Here is a 22,886-nt window from a genome sequence, read left to right on the forward strand (position 1 = left end):
CAATTAAGCTATTTCAAATTCTGAAAGATGATGCTATGAAAGTGCTGCACTCAATATGCCAGAAAATTTGGAAAACTCAGCAGTGGCCACAGGATTGGAAAAGGTCAGTTTTCATTCCAATCCCAAAGAAAGGCAATGCCAAAGAATGCTCAAACTACTGCACAATTGCACTCATCTCACAGGCTAGTAAAGTAATGCTCAAAATTCTCCAAGCCAGGCTTCAGCAATACGTGAACCATGAACTTCCAGATGTTCAAGCTGGTTTTAGAAAAGGCAGAGGAACCAGAGGTCAAATTGCCAACACCCACTGGATCATCAAAAAAGCAAGAAAGCTCCAGAAAAATGTCTATTTCTGCTTTATTGACTATGCCAAAGCCTTTGACTGTGTGGATCCCAATAAACTGTGGAAAATTCTGAAAGTGATGGGAATACCAGACCATCTGACCTGCCTCTTGAGAAACCTGCATGCAGGTCAGGAAGCAACAGTTAGAACTGGACATGGAACAACAGACTGGTTCCAAATAGGAAAAGGAGTATATCAAGGCTGCATATTGTCACCCTACTTATTTAACTTATATGCAGAGTACATCATGAGAAATGCTGGGCTGGAAGAACCACAAGCTGGAATCAAGATTGCCGGGAGAAATATCAATAACCTCAGATATGCAGATGACACCACCCTTATGGCAGAGAGTGAAGAGGAACTGAAAAGCCTCTTGATGAAAGTGAAAGAGGAGAGTGAAAAAGTTGGCTTAAAGCTCAACATTCAGAAAGCTAAGATCAATGGCATCTGGTCCCATCACTCCATGGGAAATAGATGGCAAAACAGTGGAAACAGTGTCAGACTTTATTTTTCGGGGCTCCAAAATCACTGCAGATGGTGATTGCAGCCATGATATTAAAAGACACTTACCCCTTGGAAGGAAAGTTATGACCAACCTAGATAGCATATTGAAAAGCAGAGACATTACTTTGCCAACAAAGGTCCGTCTAGTCAAGGCTATGGTTTTTCCAGTGGTCATGTATAGATGTGAGAGTTGGACTGTGAAGAAGGCTGAGTGCTGAAGAATTGTTGCTTTTGAACTGTGGTGTTGGAGAAAACTCTTGAGAGCCCCTTGGACTGCAAGAAGATCCAACCAGTCCATCCTAAAGGAGATCAGTCCTGGGTGTTCATTGGAAGGACTGATGTTGAAGCTGAAACTCAAATACTTTGGCCACCTGATGGGAAGTGTTGACTCATTGGAAAAGACCCTAATGCTGGTAAGGATTGGCGCAGGAGGAGAAAGGGACGACAGAGGATGAGATGGCTGGATGGCATCATCAACTCGATGGACATGGGTTTGAGTAGACTCTGGGAGTTTGTGATGGACAGGGAAGCCTGGCATGCTGCGATATTGGGGTCACAAAGAGTTGGACATGACTGAGTTACTGAACTGACTGACTGATACATATAAATGTATATATTTATAAAGAGAAGCACACACACATATATATTTTTGGTGGTTCAGTCACTAAGTCATGTTCATCTTTTGCAACCCCATGAACTGTAGACTGCCAGGATCCTCTGTCCATGGGATTTCCCAGGCAAGGATACTGAAGTGTGTTGCCATTTCCTTCTCCAGAGGATCTTCCCTACCCAGGATCGAACACAGGTCTCCTGCATTGTAGGAGATCTCTTGCATTGCAAGAGGATTCTTTACCAACTAAGCCACCATGGAATATATATATATATATATATATATATATATATATATATATATATATATATATATATATATATGTTATACATTTAGTAGTTTAACACTCCAGGCCAGGTGAGTAGTTCTATTACAGTTTAAAGGACTTTATTGTTGGTAATAAAGTGTTCAAAATAACTAACATTAATGAGCACTTAAGTTCAGCTCCTAAAGAATCTGCCTGTAATGCAGGAGACCTAGATTTGATCCCTGGGTTGGGAAGATCCCTTGAAGAAGGAAAATGCTATTCATTCCAGTATTCTGGTCTGGAGAATTCCAAGGTCACAAAGAGTCAGACATGACTGAGCAACTTTCACTTTCTTTTCACTTTTAGTTGTCTAAGAACTTGTTTGGGTTATTTTCTTTGATCTTGAAAATATCTTCATTTTAATAAAAAATAAGAAAGGCATATTTTGCCAAAGTTTACATTATTAGTGGCAAAGCTAAGATTTAATCTTAGAAGAATCTTTCTCAAAAAGACTATGCTCTTAACCATTAGAATATACTGAAAGCTACCACCCACTCCTTAAAAATGCACATGAAATATATTAAACATAAAATCCTTACCAACAAAAGAAAAACTATAAAAATGGGGCTCTTAAAGTGAATGACTGGTTAAGATTATAATAAAGCTGAGTTTTTGTCATTGTGTCCAAGTGTGTACTGCTTGCCGCATATCAGTCCAATAAATGGAGAGACAAGTTTTTAGAACAAGAAAGGGGAACTCTATTCAGAAAGCTAGTCGAGAGAGGATACAGATGGCTGGTGTTTGAAAGGATCGTCATCCATGGGTTTGTGTGCTAGTTTCTTTATAGAACAAAAATGGAATGAGCAAAAATGAAGGAGCAAAATTTTAAGAGGCAGTAAACTGATGCAAATATTTTCTACTTCTGGCCATTCCAGAAGTAGAGAGGCCGTTCCAGAGGGCACGTGTTAATTTCTTATTTCCTGCAGTCATTCAGCAGTGGGCCTGATCAGGATGTTTCCTTGAGCTAAGCAAACGTATTTTATTTTAATATTCATGCATGGAAGGCAGTTTCCCTGAGATGAGCCATTTCTTTTATATTTCTTTAAGCTAGAGGCAGCATCCCTTTAGTGATTAACTTGTACCAAGAGCAATAAAATACAAAGTTTAAAGTAAAAGAATAAGATCCAGTAGGAGTCATTTGTTCTTTTCTATTTCACGGACATCAATTCTAGTGCATCTTTGTTGCTCAGTCACTCAGTCATGTATGACTCCTTGTGACCCCATGACTGCAGCGCCCCAGGCCTCGCTGTCCCTCACCATCTCCCAGTTTGCTCAAACTGATGTCATATCCAGTTTATAAAGACTGTATCTTTATAAAGAAGTAGAGTAAGAGCCAGGAATGACACAGCTATAGAAAGGAACGAAACTGAGTCATTTGTAGAGACATGGGTGGACCGAGAGACTGTCAGACAGAGTGAAGTACATCAGAAAGATAAATGCAAATACTGTATAATGACACAAATATGCAGAATCTGAATAAATTGATACATATGATCTTCTTTACAAAGCACAAATAGAGACTCAGATGTAGGAAACATATAGATGCCAAGAGAGAAATGCAGGCAAGGGATGAATTGTGAGATTGGGATTAACATAAATAGAGTATTGACACTATGTGTAAAATAGGTAACTAATGAGAATTTGCTGCATAGCATAGGGAGCTTTACTTATTGCTCTGTGGTGACCAAAACAGAAAATAATTTAAAAAAAGAGGGGATATATGTATACCTATATCTGATTCACTTTGCTATACAGTAGAAAATAGCACAACATTGTAAATCAACTATGTAGCTATTTGGTCGCTACGTTGTCTGACTCTTTTTGCAACCCCATGAACTATAGGCTATCAGGTTCCTTTGTTCATAGAATTATTCAGGCAAAAATACTGGAGTGGGTTCCTGTTTTCTTCTCCAGGGGATCGTCCCTACCCAGGGATTGAACCCGTGTCTCCTGCATTGGCAGAAGGATTCTTTATCACTGAGCCACCACAAATAAAAACTTTAAAACAGAAAATTCTTTTAGATTTACATAAAAATTGAGAACATATTTCAGAGAATTTCTATTTATTCTGCACAATCAGCATCATATATTATCATGGTACATCTTTTACAAATTAATAAGCCAATATTTCTACATTAAAAAAAGTAAAGCAGTATGAGAAAATTGACAATTACTTAGGTCTATATGGACTAGTAGGGCTTCCCAGGTGATGCTAGTGGTAAAGAACCTGCCTGCCAGTGCAGGAGACATAAGAGACAGGGTTCAATCCCTGGGTTGGGAAGATCCCTTGGAGAAAGTTATGGCAACCCACTCCAGTATTCTCGCCTGAAGAATCCTATGGAGGAGGAGCTTGGAGGGCTACTGACCCCAGGGTGGCAAAAAGTCAGATATGACTGAAATAGTTTAGCCCTTGTGCATAAATATGGCCTGGTATTTAAAGATCTTCAGAAGGCTAAGTAGTGCAAAGTTTATACACAGTGGCATCAATACAAACATATATGAAAACACACTTGTATTTGCAAAGATTATTAGTTGAATCTCAGAAACAAAGTGGCTGCATCTGGGAGAAGAGGGGGACACTGATTTGGGATATGTATGAGGTTTATTCTACTCTCTTTCATTTTTCATGGACTCTTTATTTAATATTTGTAATTGCTTATCATATTTTCAATTTTGATTTTAAAAAATGTTACACTAAAAAGTTAAGTGGTAAAGCAAATGAAATTGAATAAAGAACATGGTCCATATAGCATTAAACAATTCAACTATTATAATCATTAGAATGAAGGTAAAAGATAAGAATCTGACTTTAAGAATGAGAAAGTACTGAAAGTAAACCCAGAGGTTAGTTAAAAATCAGCGTATTCTATAAAAATTTCATTGACTAACTTATTACCTTATTTATTGATGCCTTAACTGTAAAGGTATTCCACCTCTCCAGGTGCAATGATTAAATCAGATAAACCAGATAGAGAGGTTACATACTAGCAGATAAATTGTCATTGTTTATGAACAACCAGTTCTGTTTTAATTATTATAAATCCTTTAGAAAGAAGGAAATCTTGCACCACATTTATAAAGATTTTCCATTACAAAGAAATTGGTCCTAAAGCTAAATTAGTTTCTTCATTATAGATATTGTACTTATTTAATATCTGATCTGATTTTTTTTCTCCAGAGCTTCTTCATAGCATTAGTCATCTCAGAATTTCTTAAACTGTAGATTAATGGGTTCAGCATGGGGGTTATGATTGTGAAAAACACACTCAATGATTTGTCAATGGGGAAGGTCTTAGCAGGTCTTACATACATAAAAATACAGGGAACAAAGAAGCAGACAACAACAGTGATGTGGGAACCACAGGTCTGGAGGGCTTTCTGCCTCCCTTTCTGACTCAGGTTCTTCAGAGAGTGCAGGATGACTCCATAGGAGATGAGTAAGAGCAGAAAAACAAGACTGCAGATCAGTCCTCCATTGGCCAACACTAAGATGCCAATGATATAAGTGTCAGTACAGACGAGTTCCAATAAGGGGAACATATCACACAAAAAATGATCAATGACATTGGGGCCACAGAATGGGAGCCCATAAACAGTGCTAAGCTGAATTACTGAGTGCAGAAAACCTCCCACCCATGATACCACCAGCAACACAACACACACCCTTTGCCTCATAATAACCAAATAATGCAAAGGCTTACAGATGGCCACATAGCGGTCATAGGCCATCACCAGCAGAAGGAAGACTCCTGATCCACCAAAAATGTGCTCTATAAACAGTTGACTCATGCAGGCTTCAAAAGATATGGTATTTTCCCCAAAGAACAAATCTGAAATCAATCTGGGTGTCATAGAAGATGAATAAGCAACATCCATAATTGATAAGCTAGCAAGAAAAAAGTACATTGGCGAGTTCAGGGTCTTACTCACCATTATAGTCACGATAATGAGCAGATTGCCCACCACAGTCAAAATGTAGAAGAGCAAGAACATAACAAAAAGGACTTTCTGTTCCTTTGGATTCTGCGTGAGGCCCAGGAGGACAAAGTAAGTTACATTGTTCCTTGATTCCATCTAGTCTGGACAGGAGCTGAGTTTACATATTAGAAACTGTATACCTACAAAATAAGGGTGAGATTTTTTAAGTGCATTATAAATTAATCACTTTATGTATCCATGCAATTACCACAATGTGTATAGAGCACCTATTTTTCTCCATTGTTTCAGAAAATGTGATCACCAAAGTGGATGTCATACTGTCCTACTCTTATTGATATGATACATAATGAGGCATTAAACAATTCTAGACCAGAGATGCCTTATAAGAATATTCACAGGTTGCTAAAAGTCACAGGCTTCCCTGGTGGCTCAGATGGTAAAGAATCTCCCTGCAATGTGGGAGACCTGGGTTCAATCCCTGGGTCAGGAAGATCCCCTGGAGTAGGAAATGGTAACCCATCCCAGCATTCTTGCCTGAAGAATTCCATGGACAGAGGAATCCATGGGGTCACAGATTTGGATACAACCAAGTGACTAACACTACTATTACTTAGAGTCATAGTGTAGAGATATAGCAAACTTGATTCGGAGAATATTTCCTGGGGAAAAAAAAAAAAAGAACATTTCAACTGAGTTTGTTTTTTGTTTTTTTTTTTTTAATTTCATACAGTAAATAAACTTTATTTTTCTGTTCTGAGATGACATTGCCAACAGTCACATGTTTGCATATGACACAGTTATGTATTGGCTATTTACAATTTACAGTAGTATTTTTTCCTCTGAAAAATATACGTACAAAAGCTAAGCAAACAATGAGATACTGCCATTTGGATTTATCATATATCAGAGCTTAAAGACTAGTCTTTAGCAAATATTCAACAAATCAATCTGGATAATCAACTGAGTTTTAAAGGAAAAATGATAGAACAAGAAAAGATGGAAAGGGAATTCCATAAAAAGGTAAAACATTTCTGAAGTTCTGAAATTGTAATACTAAATACCCATATAAGCTTTCAGTAATATACACATTCAGAGTGAGCAGCTCAACTATGAACAGAAGGTCACTGCCCTGTATTGCCGCAGAACTCACTGAGACTTTTCTTCGGGTCTTTAGTTACTATTCTTCTTTTTTTCTGACCAATAAATAGTGAAGCAGTCAAATTTGTGTTTCCAGTTCATAAACTGAAGTCACTCATTCGTGTCCAACTCTTTGTGACCCCATGGACTGTAACCCACCAGGACTCTCCCTCCATAGAATTTTCTAGGGAAAAGTACTGGAGTGGGTTGCCATTTCCTTCTCCAGGGGATCTTCCCAACCCAGGGGTCGAACCTGGATCTCCTGCATTTCGGGTAGATGCTTTACCATCGAGACACCAGGGAATTCCAGTCCATATCTCTAACCAAATTCTCAGACTTGTATAGGAAGCATTTTTGGACCTCTTCAGTTGGATATAAGTTTAGTATTTATAAAACAAATGTTAAATTTTACACAATAAAAAGTTGTCTCCCATGTCATTGCATAGTCCGACCTTTGATGTAATTGTTCAGAAAAAAAAAAAAAAAAACAGTATCTTTCACTCCCTTTTGGCTCTCATATTACTTATTGATACTTTTAACTAAATCCTACTGTTTCTATTTTTGAAATATAACACAAATTTGGTCATTTCTTGTCCCCCATTTCCTTCTTTGCCCATTGCCATAGCTTTCCAAGTCTCTCCACTTTTATTCTGGCCTTCAATTTGTTCTCTGGAAGTAGTCCAAACTTTACTCTTGAAATCTTGTTCTTATCATATTACTCAACTGCTCTAAACTTTAACAGTGGATTCCAAACGATCACTCACAATTTAATGTATCACATTTAACATTTGCAGTTAAAAGAACTGTAACCACCATTTTTGGGCTTACCTGGAGGCTCAGAGGTTAAAGAACTCGCTTTTCAAAGCAGGAGATGGAGGTTCAGTCCATGGGTTGGGAAAATCCCCTAGAAGAGTAAATGGCAACCCACTCCAGTATTCTTGCCTGAGAAATCCTGTGAACAGAGGAACCTGGCAGTGTACAGACCACGAGGTAGCAAAAAGAGTTGAACACAGCTTAGCACTACACAGCAACAATTACCATTTTATAGTCTAAGAAAGTGAGGTTCAGAGCATCTAGCTAACTTCCCCAAAGTCAAGCAGCTTTAAGTGATAAAAGTAGAAGTGGAACCTAATTTTGATTTATTTCAAAATTATTAAATTTCTTACATAATAAAGCCACACCATTGTGAAGACTGGTTCCCACCATTTCCTATCAGTCTTACCTTGTGGAGGCTTGCTCACAATCTGAAGAAAGCTTCTTTATGTTGCTCATAGAAAGCTAGAATTCTTCTATCTTCTAGTATTACAACAGAGAGTGAAAGCCTGCATTATTACTTGAGGAAATATTTTATTACATTCAGCTCTCTATTAATTTTCTTCATGGAATCTTCTGATTATTCAGAAGACATTTTAATTGAATTGTAGATTGTTTAAGAGAAATACCATGGCAACTACAAAAAACAAAGGTTTACCATGTTTAAATAATTTATTGAAAAGACCACCAGGCTCTGTGTTTACACAGGAAGATAGCAACTAGCCATTTCCCAGGAAAATTTATCATAAGTAACTTACTTCCTTACTACCTTCAAAAAAAAAAAAAAAAAAGCATTCAGCTGTTAGTCCTTCTCAATCAGTTCTGTTGGTGTGGCCAGACTAGTTGATTTGAGATTCTGAAATACATTCTTATGCTGTTTCCTCTCTCTCTTTCTCTTTTGATATTTTGATATCCACGTCTTCAGTTCTTTAAGCCTAAGAAGGCCCTTCTGAAAACGTTCTATCAGTTTTTAAAAAGATATTATCTTTTTTTTCCCACTAGAGGCAAAGATCACTGGACATTTTATCCCTTCTAGTGACATTTATTATTAAGTCGTAGAATTGGAAAATGTCCAAGACTGATTCTTGCTTAATTAAATTCACTGGGATTTTCTACTACATTTTAAAAGTACACCTGTATTTAAAGATACTACTCTGCCAAATCACAGAATTAAGGTCACAATGATGGAGGTAAAAATCAGCTTCAGCACCATCTTAAAGCTACTGCCAACCAGGAACAAAATACCGGCCCAATCATTTTGTCCCGGTGAATATTAGCTCATCGTGTATTTCTTCATTTGCCCTAGCACATTTTTCTTTTCTTTTACTTACTACTCAATTTATTCTACCCTACATTTGGCTAAACATACAAAATTTTTATCAACAATTGAGATATAATAACTAGGTATTTATCCATTTTAAGAAAAAAATTAAGCATGTTAGTTGCTCAGTCATGTCTGACTCTGCGACCCCATGAACATGTCAGTTTCCTCTCTTAGGTTCCCGTGAGCCTCCCAAGCTCCTCTATCCATGGAATTCTCAAGGCAATAATATTGGAGTGGCAGTCATTCCCATCTCCAGGGGTTCTTCCTGACACAGGGATCAAACCCTGGTCTCCTGCATTGCAGGCAGACTCCTTACCATAAATTGAAAAAAATAAAAGAGAGAGAGAGATCTATCTCTTATATATAAATTGGTGACGCTGCTGCTGCTGCTAAGTCGCTTCAGCCGTGTCCGACTCTGTGCGACCCCATAGATGTCAGCCCACCAGGCTGCCCCGTCCCTGGGGTTCTCCAGGCAAGAACAGTGGAGTGGGTTGCCATTTTCTTCTCCAATGCGTGAAAGTGAAAAGTGAAAGTGAAGTTGCTCAGTCGTGTCCGACTCTAATGACCCCAACCTTTCTTGGTTTCACCACCGGCTCCCTGAAACAAATCATCAGCATCACCCTCAGCATCAACACAGACGCCATCCCTGTGGGCAAAGCTGCTCACAAATACACATATATGTTGCATTTTTGTCTGTATGTGTGATCCAAATTATTGGGTCCATTAAATAATTAAAATTATTAACTCATCAAAACAGAAAGAAAAGCACTACCAAAAGTCTTTCTCAAAGGTAAGTAGCAGAAAAATAAAGTTAAAGAAAATTATCATAAGTGGAAAGCAGAAATACACATAATAATACACATATAGGCACACACATAGAAAACTGCACGAAAAAAGGAAAACATAAAATTTGTCTAAAACTCTTTTCTACATACTAGATGCTCCTGTTCCTCCTTTTTCTAAGAAATGTTTCTGAAACACACTCTTTCTTTTTTTAAATTTTTTTAATTTAATTTAATTTTATTTTATTTTCCATTTATTTTTATTAGTTGGAGGCTAATTACTTTACAGTATTGTAGTGGTTTTTGCCATACATTGACATGAATCAGCCATGGATTTACATGTGTTCCCCATCCCAAAACCCCCTCCCACCTCCCTCCCCATCCCATCCCTCTGGGTCTTCCCAGTGCACTAGCCCTGAGCACTTGTCTCATGCATCCAGCCTGGGCTGGTGATCTGTTTCACCCTTGATAGTATACTTGTTTCAATGCTGTTCTCTCTGAACATCCCACCCTCGCCTTCTCCCACAGAGTCCCAAAGTCTGTTCTGTACATTTGTGTCTTTTTCTGTTTTGCATATAGGGTTATCATTACCATCTTTCTAAATTCCATATATATGTGTTAGTATTCTGTATTGGTCTTTATCTTTCTGGCTTACTTCACTCTGTATAATGGGCTCCAGTTTCATCCATCTCATTAGAACTGATTCAAATGAATTCTTTTTAGTGGCTGAGTTATATTCCATGGTGTATATGTACCACAGCTTCCTTATCCATTCATCTGCTGATGGGCACCTAGGTTGCTTCCATGTCCTGGCTATTATAAACAGTGCTGCGATGAACATTGGGGTGCACGTGTCTCTTTCAGATCTGGTGAAACACATTCTTTCATTCACTCATCTCATGATCTGGATTGTAAGTCAAGATAAAAGACTTCCTCTTGAGGCTTTAATGTGTTTATACAGACAAAACAGGTGAACTGCTGACACTTTTTAAATATACTTGTCACCTTATATAAGTGATTCAGTTATTTCAACGATTTAAAATTAGTAGTTCGAATTAATAAAAGCACATTTAATACTTAAATAAGTTGTTAAAACTGCCTCCTCAAAAACTCAATCTCATGTTACCTCATGTTAATGACCTCTAAAAGATAATCACCTGTGGTCCCAGTAAGTAGAATGCACAGATTATACAAGTAGATATTCTGGGATCACATCAGGAGAGCCAAAAACATTGTCCCATCTAGGATGTGCTAAAGCAAACTTTTCTCTAGGAATAATGACACATTAGTTTCATCATAGCAAATCCAAGCATAGAGGCAAGTAAATCAGAACCACACTTGAAGCAAAACATCTGATCAACTAATAAGGAGTCATTTTGATAGGACCAGTGGTTCTAATGATTTTGAAGAAATATTTAAAACAGGTGGTCTAAGTGGCCAAGGACTTATATAGATAGACACTGTTGTGGATGGTAGAGGAATTCAAATTTCATCTAAATAGGAAAGATTGCCACAAAGACAGCCAGCTAAGCTGTTTACAAAATCATGGAAATAAGCCTGTCACTTAGGTATATTTGAGTTCAATTTGTAAACACTTTACAGTCCACATCTTAGAAGATATAGCATCATTGAGATGTTCTCCTTTGGGTAATAGACCTGGGCTAAAGAGATCAAAGTGCTATTTTCAAATGGCACAGGATTTCAAAATGTGTAGACTTTCTTCATTTCAACTGCATCCCTTTGAGGCTGTTTCTACTGACTGAGGCATTAGTCACCATACCCGTGAGTTCCCATCCACCCCTGCAATGATCCCCCTTTACCCAGGGGCAGAGCTTCCCTGGACCCAGGCCAAGCTGGTGCTCCACCTGTACAAAGCTAGATCATGTTATAATAATAACCATTCATTTATTTATTCAACAGGTAAGCTCTCTTCTCGAATGTAAGAAAGCCCACACAATGATTCATTTGCCTGATAATATAGGTGAAGAAAAGTTAATAAGACTTGTTCTTGGCCACCTAATTAGTACCAAGGACTGAATTTTTCTATCATGTAACCTGGTGCTCTCTATTCTTTCAATATTATTATTAACACTGTGTCACATCTAACTACAGGACAGTTGCCTTTATAAAGGATTTGAAAATGTACCTCAGGTTTGAAAAATAATAACTAAATTCTTTCTCAGTGCATGCATCATGCTAAGTCGTTTCGGTCCTGACCAACTTTTTGAGGCCATGGGGACTGCAGTGGCCCGGCTCATTTGCTCATGGGATTCTCCAGGCAAGAATACTGGTGTGGGTCTCCATGGCTCCTCCAGGGGATCTTCCCGACCCACAGATCGAATCCACGTCGCCTAAGTCTCTTGCATTGGCAGGCGTGTTCTTTACCCCTAGTGCCACCTGGGAAACTCTTCTCAGTGCATAATGGTTAGTATTATCAAGTGACATACTTTCAATTTAGAAATAGTGAGGGTCACAGCCTTCATTCTTTTTCTAACTTCATTTGTAGTAAATATCAATTTACAACACATTTCACAACAGATTACAACTTGTCCCTTAATGTAGTTGGCCACTTAATGAAATCTCCTGAGAAGGAGGAGCATCTGAATTTTACTGAATATGATTCTTGAAGGCGATGGGTCATGTTCTGTGTTTGGATGATCTTTACTATCTTTCTAAAGTTACCCCATGATCTTACTTAGTGGCTTGGGTATAAGTTAGTGATTTTTTTTTTTTTCCTTTCATTATTCATCTCAGATGTGCTTTCTTAGAGATTTTGTTCCTTAATTTTCTCTGCCTTGAAAAGAGTAATACCACAAATATACAAGCTATTTGTGTGATTTGTGTATATCTGTGCATTATAACAGAAAAAGTAAGAAATATTCATCCCCCAAGGAATTAGTTTTGCTTTGTTGGCAGAGATATTTCCCCCATTTCAAATGCATGTTTTAAAATAACTTATTTTTCAAAAGGAAGATGTATAATGTAGTTATTTAAACTTGGATCAAACTGAAAATCTGTCTTGGCTTCAAGCAACTACACAAATAGATAAATCTAATTCTTCTCTCTGGCATCACCCTCTTATAATTTTTTTTTAATCTTACCCATTACTAGCAAAATTATACTTTTAGTTTATGTGCTTACTTGCTTATTACCTATCTACTCCACCTTGGAACTTTAGTCCCATAAAAAAGAACTTTTTTGTGTATGTATTTAAAGTTGTATACCAGCTCCCATAAGTCTCTGGCCCAGTGTAGGCAACAAACTATATATATATATATATATATATATATATATATATATATATATATATATTCTGGAAAAAGTGGCTCTATGTTCTACTTTATTCAGTGCAGGTAATTTTAAGTTTTGCACTGAATAGAGTAGAACATAGAGCCACTTTTTCCAGTAATAATTGTGTACACTACAGAATAGCATTGGGAGAGCTCTATGGAAATGCACCTATTTAGTTTTTCAAGGTGCTACCTTATGCTCAAACAGAATATCAATTTCCTCAGTGATTGAGCTGCATATTTTTCCTTTAAATACCTCTTTCCCCCAAGTGTCATGTCCTTTGAAATTCAAACATTTGAATTTCCTTTCCTGAGCCTATTTCATCTCATTTATCACAATGCCCATGAATGGAATGTATCTGCAGAAAAAAATCATCAGATGGTTTTTCATTAACACAAGAAGAGTCTACAGAGTATAAGTAACCTGGGGAATGAAGATTAATGGGGGGGAGATGAAGGGACGAAAATGCCTCCCACTGAGAATAATGTCTCAGTGACACTCTTCACAACGTAGCCAATGATCAGATATGTGTTTAGCTATTTTTCACTTCATGATATCAAGGAGTATTGATAAGTGACAGGAGTAGAGGAAGCAAAGACTAAAAGACCGATAATGTTGTCTAACTTCATTGAATCACATTTTCCTCCTGTATAAAATGGAGTGAAGACCTCTCTAATAATACTTGCTGCTACATGAATAAAGTATGTAAAGAACCTATCAAAATGTATGCATCATACTTGCCTCTACCAGTAGTACACTCATTCCACTCACTTAATGCCTAATATTTTTATGGAGTCAAAAGTTTAGATTAAACCAAAATATCCTTACATAACAGATCCAAACATTGCTTATGTCATTAATTTTTTTTAGAAGTATCAGAGATAAGCAGGTGACAGTTGGTTCTTAGGGGAGATTCTTGGTGATAGTGCAAAGGATCATCTAAACAAGTGTTAAACTTACAAACCATCAAGACTCTATCCACTAAGAATGCCAGACTGCCTTTCATTTCCTCCTTCAGTTCTTATACCTTGAAAGATAGCTGTTGGCAATTAATAATTTATGCATCATTAATCTTCTTGCCCTTCCATTGAGTCCCAGGTATAGCCTCTAGGATACAATCACTGGGCTGAGTTCCCCTCTCCAAATCCTCTGTTTGGTCTTAGCATAGAAACCACACTTACTTAGTGTTTTTCCCATCCTTTCCCCCAGGGTTCTGCCCTCCCTTCTCTAAAAAGCATTAGACAAAATGAACCACATAGCATTTAGTCGAGATTCTGTTGAAACGTTTCATTCTCATCAGCAATTAACAAACTGGATAATTTTAATAGGTTAAGTACTGATGCTATGTTTTAGACCTAGACTTTGTTGGAAAATGTTTGGTTTCTTATGAACTGGAGACATTCATGCACAACTTAGTAAACACAGTCACATCAGTATGACGCTCTGGTATTACAGTATGTGCAAATTAGGGGAAAAAATAGTTCCAGTTGATCATTGGATTTGAGAAAGTGATATTTCTGAGAAGTAACAGAAGTAACATTTGCTACAAGTGTTGTAGTCAGAGAACTTAGATTTATGAGTTATATAACATAGGATGACCTTGTATCCTTCACATGCATAGAAGAGCATTGCAACCTTGCCGTAGTTCATCTTGGCTATTTTTTTTTTATGATGGGCAATTTAAATACTGGGAAAAATTTGAAAGAAGTGTTTAGTTTTATAAATGGGAAAATTTATATTAATATATATCACATCATTATTGATATTATAATTATATATCAATAATAATATTTAATATGATATATCATTAAATATTTATTAATAGAAAAATCTGAAAGAAATGTTTAGTTTTATAAAAAAGGAATCCTTTGCCATACTATCAACTTGTAGTGCTATATTTGAGACATTTGTTACAAGGCTGCAGCAATTCCAACATGATTTTCTTGAAGGACAAAGTGGATAATTAAAACTACAGGTAAGTTTCTTATCTGTATACCTAAACATAGTATGGACTCCTGTGTTTCATTTGAATGAAAGCAAAACTAAGTTTTAAAGACTTTGGTCAGAAGTTCATAGCTGAAACTTTTGAAAGGAAGCTGTATTCTAGCTTTCCTGACCCACACTATGGGATAAAAATGTGTGATTTGATTTCAGTAAATTAGTAAATATTCATGACTTCAATTTGTTTCTCTGTAAAATGGGGATAATGATAATGGAACCACCAGTTTACATGGACAAATCAACTGAAGCAAATATGCCATATAGATAATAAGGGGATCATTTAATGTAAATGTATGTATTAGACCTACACATAGCTACATATAGTTCCCTTCATAGCTTTGAACCTAATTAAATGACTTTCTGTTGAAACCTGATTAAAAATAAAAAATGCTTGCCATTCTTATTTCAAGTGTTTCCTCAGTCTTTGTATGGAAGAAAACATTTCCTTATTATTCAAGGAAACCATGAGCTACAAGGATATTTAAACAAATAAGAAAAAGCAAATTAAGAGTGATTTCAAAATTATGTGGCAAAAAAAATGAAGTAGATTGTGAATTATTCATTCCTCCTTTTGGGGGGGGGGTACTTCTCTATGTGTTTTTAGTAAATTCTTATTTCAGAAAAAGAGAATCAGTAATGATTCTTGCACTTCCCATCTGTCTCTTTCCCACATATCTATCGGAGATTTTCTGTACCAGAATTCTTTCCCACAGGCTAAGCAGAAATTAAAGAAGTTATGAAATCAGATCCTATGGAAAGCAATTTTCATCCAAGAAACATATATAAAGAATTTAGTACAGGAGCAGTAAGACTGGAGAAAAATTATGCAACAATGATCCCCTAAGGGATTATAGTTCTTTCCCTTGCTTATTCAGAATCTATGAATGTGAACATACAAGCCTTGGTAAAGTACATTAAGAGTTATCAAAAAGACTAAAACATAACTAGCCATTATCAAATACTCAACAAATGTTAGTTTCTAGTCCTTTTTTTAGTCAATAAAATACCTTTTTCTGGGGAGAAATCAGCATGGGAAATATTTTTAATGGAGATGATCTGAAAAATTTCTTAAATTTCTTTCACAATTTACAATAGGCAAAATCTTCCCTATGTATATAAATCATTACTTTCTCGGACTCAAGGATAGCCTAAGCTACTCTCCTCTTCAACAAACTCCACATGGCATGTTTCACCTCTGTGTTTCTCACTGTGTAAATGATAGGATTTAACATGGGAGTGAGGATTATAAAGAACACACTCACCAACTTGTCCCCAGGGTAAGTGGTCACGGGACGCATGTAACTAAATATACAAGGGACAAAATAGAGCACCACTACTGTAAAGTGGGAGCCACATGTAGAGAGGGCCTTACGCCGTCCTTCAGAGCCATGGGATTTCAGGGAGCTCAGGATGACTATGTAGGAGATGAGGAGCAAGAAAAAAATGAGCAAGCACATGGCCCCACTGTTGGCTGCCACCACCATTCCAAGTGTGTGTGTGTGACTGCAGGCAATTTCCAAGAGTGAGAAGAAATCGCACATGAAGTGGTCCATGACGTTGTGACCACAGAAGGTCAAGTCTACTGTGAAAAGAATCTGCACAGTAGCATGCAGGATCCCCCCAGTCAAGGCCACAACCACCAGAAGCTGGCAGACTGGCTGTCGCATGATGATCGTGTAGTACAGAGGCTTGCAGATGGCCACATAGCGGTCATAGGCCATGACGATGAGGACTATGATCTCTGATCCTCCCAGGAAGTGTACCAAAAAGAGTTGAACAAGGCATCCATGCCAAGAGATGGTTCTCCTTTGGTACAGCAGATCAATGGTCATTTTAGGAGTTGTGGCAGATGTGTAAAAGGCATCTATGAAGGCCAAGTAAGTGAGAAAAAAGTACATTGGAGCAGAAAGTGTGGGACTGAGGGAGATGGTGATGGCAATGAGCAGATTGGTCACCATGGTAAACAGGAAAATGAGCAGAAAGACAATGAAGAGTACTTTCTGCAAGTGTGGATTCTGTGTGAGTCCCAAGAGAACAAATTCAGTCACATTGTTTTGAAGCATAAGAAGATCCATTCAGCAAGTAACAACTTCTTAGAGCCTGAATTACCTAAAAAGTAATACAGAATGGTGCTTGTTAATCTTGAAAAGATTCTGGTCTTAATTTCTGAGAACAAAAATAGTGCAGTCACTGTAAATGTGGAGCATATCTTTAGCATTCTTGCCCAGTATTTGCTTCAAGAATTTCTTACATCTTCAATGATGGCTTTTATCTCTTCAGACTCCTAGTACATATCACCTGTAAAATATTGATAAGGACATTTGATACATGATTTTCTGAAAACCACTGTGCTGTGTACATGAGATCAGGATTCTCACTTTGGTTCCTTCTCCATTGGCCTTTGCTGCATCATCTCAGTATCTCAAACTTTCAAGCCCTCCTCTGTGTCTATGAGGTTATAAGTTGTAATTCTCAGATGTATCTTGTAGGCTCAGAAGTGAAGTGAAGTCGCTCAGTCATGTCTCACTCTTTGCGACCCCATGGACTGTAGCCTGCCAAGCTCCTCTGTCCATAGGATTTTCCAGGCAAGAATACTGGAGTGGGTTGCCATTTCCTTCTCCAGGGGATCTTCCCAACCCAGGGATCAAACCCGGGTCTCCCGCACTGTAGGCAGATGCTTTTACTGTCTGAGCCACCAGAGAAGTATCAGAGGTCCTGTGCAAATTTAAGAATAATTCCTTCCTCCATGATAATTTATATTTGAACACTCAGTTCTAACTGTGAAAACAAATACATGGTCAACAATTTTCTATCACAGTGAAGTGTAAGTAGCTCAGTTGTGTCCAACTCTTTGTGACTCCATGGACTGTACAGTCCATGGAATTTTCCAGGCCAGAATACTGGAATGGATAGCCATTCCCTTCTCCAGGGGATCTTCCCAACCCAGGGATTGAACCCAGGTCTCCTGCATTGCAAGCAGATTCTTTACCAGCTGAGCTACCAGGGAAGCCTCTATCTATCTATCATAAGCAAGTAATTTATGGAAATGTATATAGTCCTTGGTGACACATCCACCCTGGTACCTATCAGAATACATAGGCTATTCAGGTGTGTTTTTTCACTCTGACTGCTATAGTGTCTGGCATGAGGTCTGCAGTGCCTGAAACCTATTAAGTGATAAGACATGCTTGGTAAATTGTCACTCCCCATGGATAAGAATAGTTCTGCTTTTCCAGACTATGGGCTTCCCTAGTGGCTCAGTCAGTAAAGAATCTGTCTGCAATTCAAGAGATGGGGGTTTGATCTCTGGGTTGGGAAGATCCCCTGAAGAAAGAAATGGCTACCCATCTGAGTATTTTTGCCTGGGAAATCCCATGGACAGAGGAGCCTGGCAGGCTATAGTCCATGGGATCACAAGAGTTGGACACAATTTAGTGACAAAACCACCACCACACAGACTACAAAACTACACGGATTCAAGTGTTGTTGTCCTCTAGCTCTGTTTATTGTTATTCTCTAAGAGAAACATAAATTAATTATTGAAAGGTAGCTGCAGTCTAGGTTTATAATTTCTGGCACAGATTATGGGGTAGGTATGAAAATAATTATTGCCTCTTGGAAAGAGCATGTTAGTATGTCAAGATAATTATATTGTTTCAAGTGATTTTTTTTCTTCTTTAAAATTATATTCCACATACAATTTAACATAGTCATCTTCAAAAAATTGATAACTTCAGTAGACTTGGATTAAAAACAAAAACTTTCATAGGTATTCAGAGGAAGGAGGGTTTGTTAAGAAAAGGAAATCCCTATTTTCAACATTCTAAAAGAAAAAAAAAAAAGAATATGGAGAACAGAGAGAAATAACATTAATAGATAAGTTATAGAGATAGGTAATACACTATGCATACAAATATATTAAGACTAACTAATAGAAACACATATAAAATCTATTACTATAAGTATCTATTTCATTCTCACTCATTCAACAAATATTTATTTGACACTCACTATGTATGCTGAAGTGTCCGTGGCAAATGCCCTTAAATGCCTAAAATGTTATTACCAAACAGTAGCAGCACATCAGTCCATGACATGCATCATCTTCCCATCCCTTCCTTTTTCTGCTACATGTGTTCTCACGGCTCCTTCTCCCATCTTCCCACGGCATCCATCTTCCACCATTCCTGGTTACAGCATCCTGCATTACTAACAGAATGAGTAAAGAAAAAAGAGAAGAGACAACATAAACATAATAAAATGTATTCTGCAAAAAATATGTCTTTTCCTTTCAAAGATAAATGGATACTTTTTAAGTTATCCAAAATGAAAATTATATACTTGTGGAACAAAGTGCAACAGCTTCATTGTATTTCCTTATTCTGAGGTGGCATCTACCTACATATACCCCTACATACAAAGAGACTAGTGTACATAAAACAAGAATTAGACATATTATAAATACAAGTATTTTAGACATAACAATGAAGAAATACTTTTTTTCATTTTCTTCTCTCCATAATACTTTTTTTTCTGGGAAGAAATTAGATAGAAAATATTTTTAATGGAGAAAGATCATAATTTATGAATATGTTCAACACATTTTGAAGAGCTGTAGAAAATTCAAAAGTTACAATGATCATTTAACCTCAGAGAAATGGATAAGTAATATATAGCACATGTTTTTAAGTGTAATTTTTAATATAGATGTTTTAAAAATTCTTCAGCTTCTTAAAGGAAATTCTTATTCTGTATTGCTAACTGGGAAACATTTTGATGTTATTCTTAACACTAATTATTTTTAATCCTAATTTAAATATGCATCAATAGGAAAAAAGCAAAATATATTTATTTCTATATTGGTAGTATTGTAGTTCAGTCTACCTTTCTTGATATTTTGCATACTAAAAAAGGGTGCCAAATTTCAGTTAAGTGTGGATAAGGCATGATTATATGATTTGCAAAACCCATTTAAACCTGAGTTTATATGTTTTCCTGAAAATAAAAATCTCACCTACAAACTTGTCTGATATAGGTCCATGGCCAGAGCCCAAGGCAGCTGTTAGCTCATAAACAAGAAGTTGTATAATTAAAACTGTCTGTAAGTGTCTTTGTTAATTTATAAATGGTACCTTTCTGTAAGGTCTGTCTGTTGACTCTTAAAAGTACAATCAGATGTTCTATTTGTAGGTAAATTTTGTGAAGTTTCTTAACTCTGGCTAATTGGACCCCAAGGGTATTTCATCATCCTTAGCATACCGTACCAACAATTCAATTATTTCATATAAATTAAATGGGCTTTGGAGGATAACTTTTTTAGTACTCATCTTTAATTTTGAACTTCTCCTTAGGTCTACATGAAAACAAAACACTATGATAAGAGAACAGAATAAGTTAACCATTCATGAATTTAGACATTGACAACAAATGAGATTACTATGGAGCGTGACTATCACCCTTATATAAATTAGTCATTTAAGTGGATAACTATCTGATGTAAATTTTTTTCATGATAATACTTAGTATTTTCCACCTATCTACCATTCATGCAAATCATAATTTTTACTATTGTTTTCAGATATACCTTAAGTGACAATACAAACTTTATAATAATATTTGCCACAAAGAGTTGGGCATGACTTCGCAACTGAACGACAGCAACAATAATATTGGCACTGTAAAACAAATAAAGCTTACGATACTTTTTCAAAATGGCTATATCTTGAATTTATTCTGGAATTAGATTAATGCGAAACTGATGAAAAAAGTCTATCCAATTGTACTCAGAGATGGTAAGACACATATATTTCAGTCATTTAAATTTACCTCATAATAGCCCTACCAAGTAGAAAAAAAAAAAAAAAAGCAAAATAAGTCCTACTAAATAGAAAAGAAAATAGCCACAATTAATAGCAAGGAAATACAAGACACAGAATCAAAACACCATTTGCAAATTCAGAATAAGAAGCCAGGGCACTAAATGCAGGGACAAGATTTCTTTAAACTACTGTTTTTCAACCTAAGTGCCATGAGAAGCTCAGGTTGCCACCTCAGGTAGGGTCTATTACAATTATCTACTAAAATAAATACTGATATTTGATATTATATTGAAAATGTATTTAATTCAATTTAATTGAGAGATTTTCTTACATAGAAACACACACTATATTCAAATATGGTTGTGTTAATAGAAGAAAAATAGGTTGTTCTTAACTTTTAATTGGCTTCAGAATATGTGTTACTGTGAGCAGCATATGTCATGAAGGAAAAGAAAACTGAAACCACATGATTAAACCTAGTTTGACTAAACACTCCAATGTTATAGGGCAGTAATAATTTGAGTGATGGCGGATACCAAAGACAATCTGAATGAGGATTTGAAACTATCTAACAAATTATAGAAATATGGATTTTTCTGAGTGTCACTCTGGAATGAAAGGCAGAATCCTATCAGAAAAACAGCATGTACTGACAAGGGCATCAATTCCAAGCTCATAAAGATTGAACTCCAGTCACTATGCTCATTGAGTGACCATTCAACTTTTACATAAATAGCTATGGTACAGTGCAAAGAGATCACTTTACAACTCCTATACCTGTCTAGTCTAGCTGTCTAAGCCCGAGAGTTGCACCAAAATGGAAACAGAGTTAGGTCTAAATCAGTGAAGAGTGTCCTTTGAAATATATTTTTTAAAGGAGGTCCTGGAGCTATACCAGGAAAGTGTGGTTTCAGATTACAAATCCAAGGACAGATGGTTGAAAACCACTGAGAAAGAGCCACACAGATTCTCAAACTTCAAGGCTAAATAGAATGAAAGCAGAAGAAATTATATACGAATCTTCTCATAGTTGATTGGAAAATAGTCGAGGTGTGGTTTGACTTTTGATAGTTTCAGGGACTAATTTCACAAAAACTAGGCACCTGCCAATGTATTCTTATGGGCAGTGTTGTGCATTTCCATGGGTAGAGAAGCACTATACCAAAAGCAGAAGGCACTCCAAAGTAGAGCTCATATTGCTATTTCATAGCAACCTGTATTTCATTACTAAAAGAGATAAGAATGGCATATATAGTTAGCATTTTTTTAAAACTGTATCACCCAAAATATCTAGTATTAAGCTCTGAAGTTCATATCTGAAGTTTGTGGATTATGATTTATGCTAAATTTACCTGCTGGGCATTTCTCTGCCTTTTCATCTTGTTTATACCGCTGTGTTTGGGGTGGCATTTCCGTATTCTGGCAGTTTGTGGTTCCTCTTTATTGTGGAGGTTCCTCACTGTGGGTGGGGTTGGACGGGTGGCTTGTCAAGGTTTCCTGGTTAGGAAAGCTTGTGTCAGTATTCTGGTGGATGGAGCTGGATTTATTCTCTCTGGAGTGCAATGAAGTGTCCAGTAATGAGTTTTGAGATGTCAGTGGGTTTGGTGTGACTTTGAGCAGCCTGCATATTGAAGCTCAGGGCTATGTTCCTGTGTTGCTGGATAATTTGCATGGTATGTCCTGCTCTGGAACTTGTTGGCCGTTAGTTGGTGCTTGGTTTCAGTGTAGATATGGAGGCATTTGATGAGCACCTATTGATTAATGATCCCTGGAGTCAAGAGTTCTCTGGTGTTTTCAGGATTTGGACTTTTAAGCCTCTGGTTTTCAGTCTTATACTTACAGTAACCTCAAGACTTTTCCATCTATACAGCACCGATGGTAAAACATCTAAGTTAGTGATGAAAAGTTTCTCCACAGTGAGGGACACCCAGAGAGGTACACAGAGTTATATGGAGAAGAGAAGAGGGAGGAGGGAGATAGAGGTGACCAGGAGGAGAAGAGGGGGAATCAAAATGG

General features: G+C 36.9%; 2 protein-coding genes across 2 annotated transcripts; both read right to left on the minus strand.

Annotated features, from left to right (window-relative positions):
- Positions 1-4,908: 4,908 nt before the first annotated feature.
- Positions 4,909-5,838, minus strand: LOC133046132 (olfactory receptor 4A47-like). The gene has a single exon (XM_061129076.1). The coding sequence runs from the start codon at positions 5,836-5,838 to the stop codon at positions 4,909-4,911; it is 930 nt and encodes a 309-aa protein (XP_060985059.1).
- A 10,361-nt stretch (positions 5,839-16,199) lies between these two features.
- Positions 16,200-17,126, minus strand: LOC133046190 (olfactory receptor 4C3D-like). The gene has a single exon (XM_061129119.1). It carries the CDS (start codon positions 17,124-17,126, stop codon positions 16,200-16,202), a length of 927 nt encoding a protein of 308 aa, XP_060985102.1.
- Between the last annotated feature and the right edge of the window lie 5,760 nt (positions 17,127-22,886).

This window comes from Dama dama, chromosome 24 (assembly GCF_033118175.1).
Source record: "Dama dama isolate Ldn47 chromosome 24, ASM3311817v1, whole genome shotgun sequence".
NCBI classification, from domain to species: domain Eukaryota; kingdom Metazoa; phylum Chordata; class Mammalia; order Artiodactyla; family Cervidae; genus Dama; species Dama dama.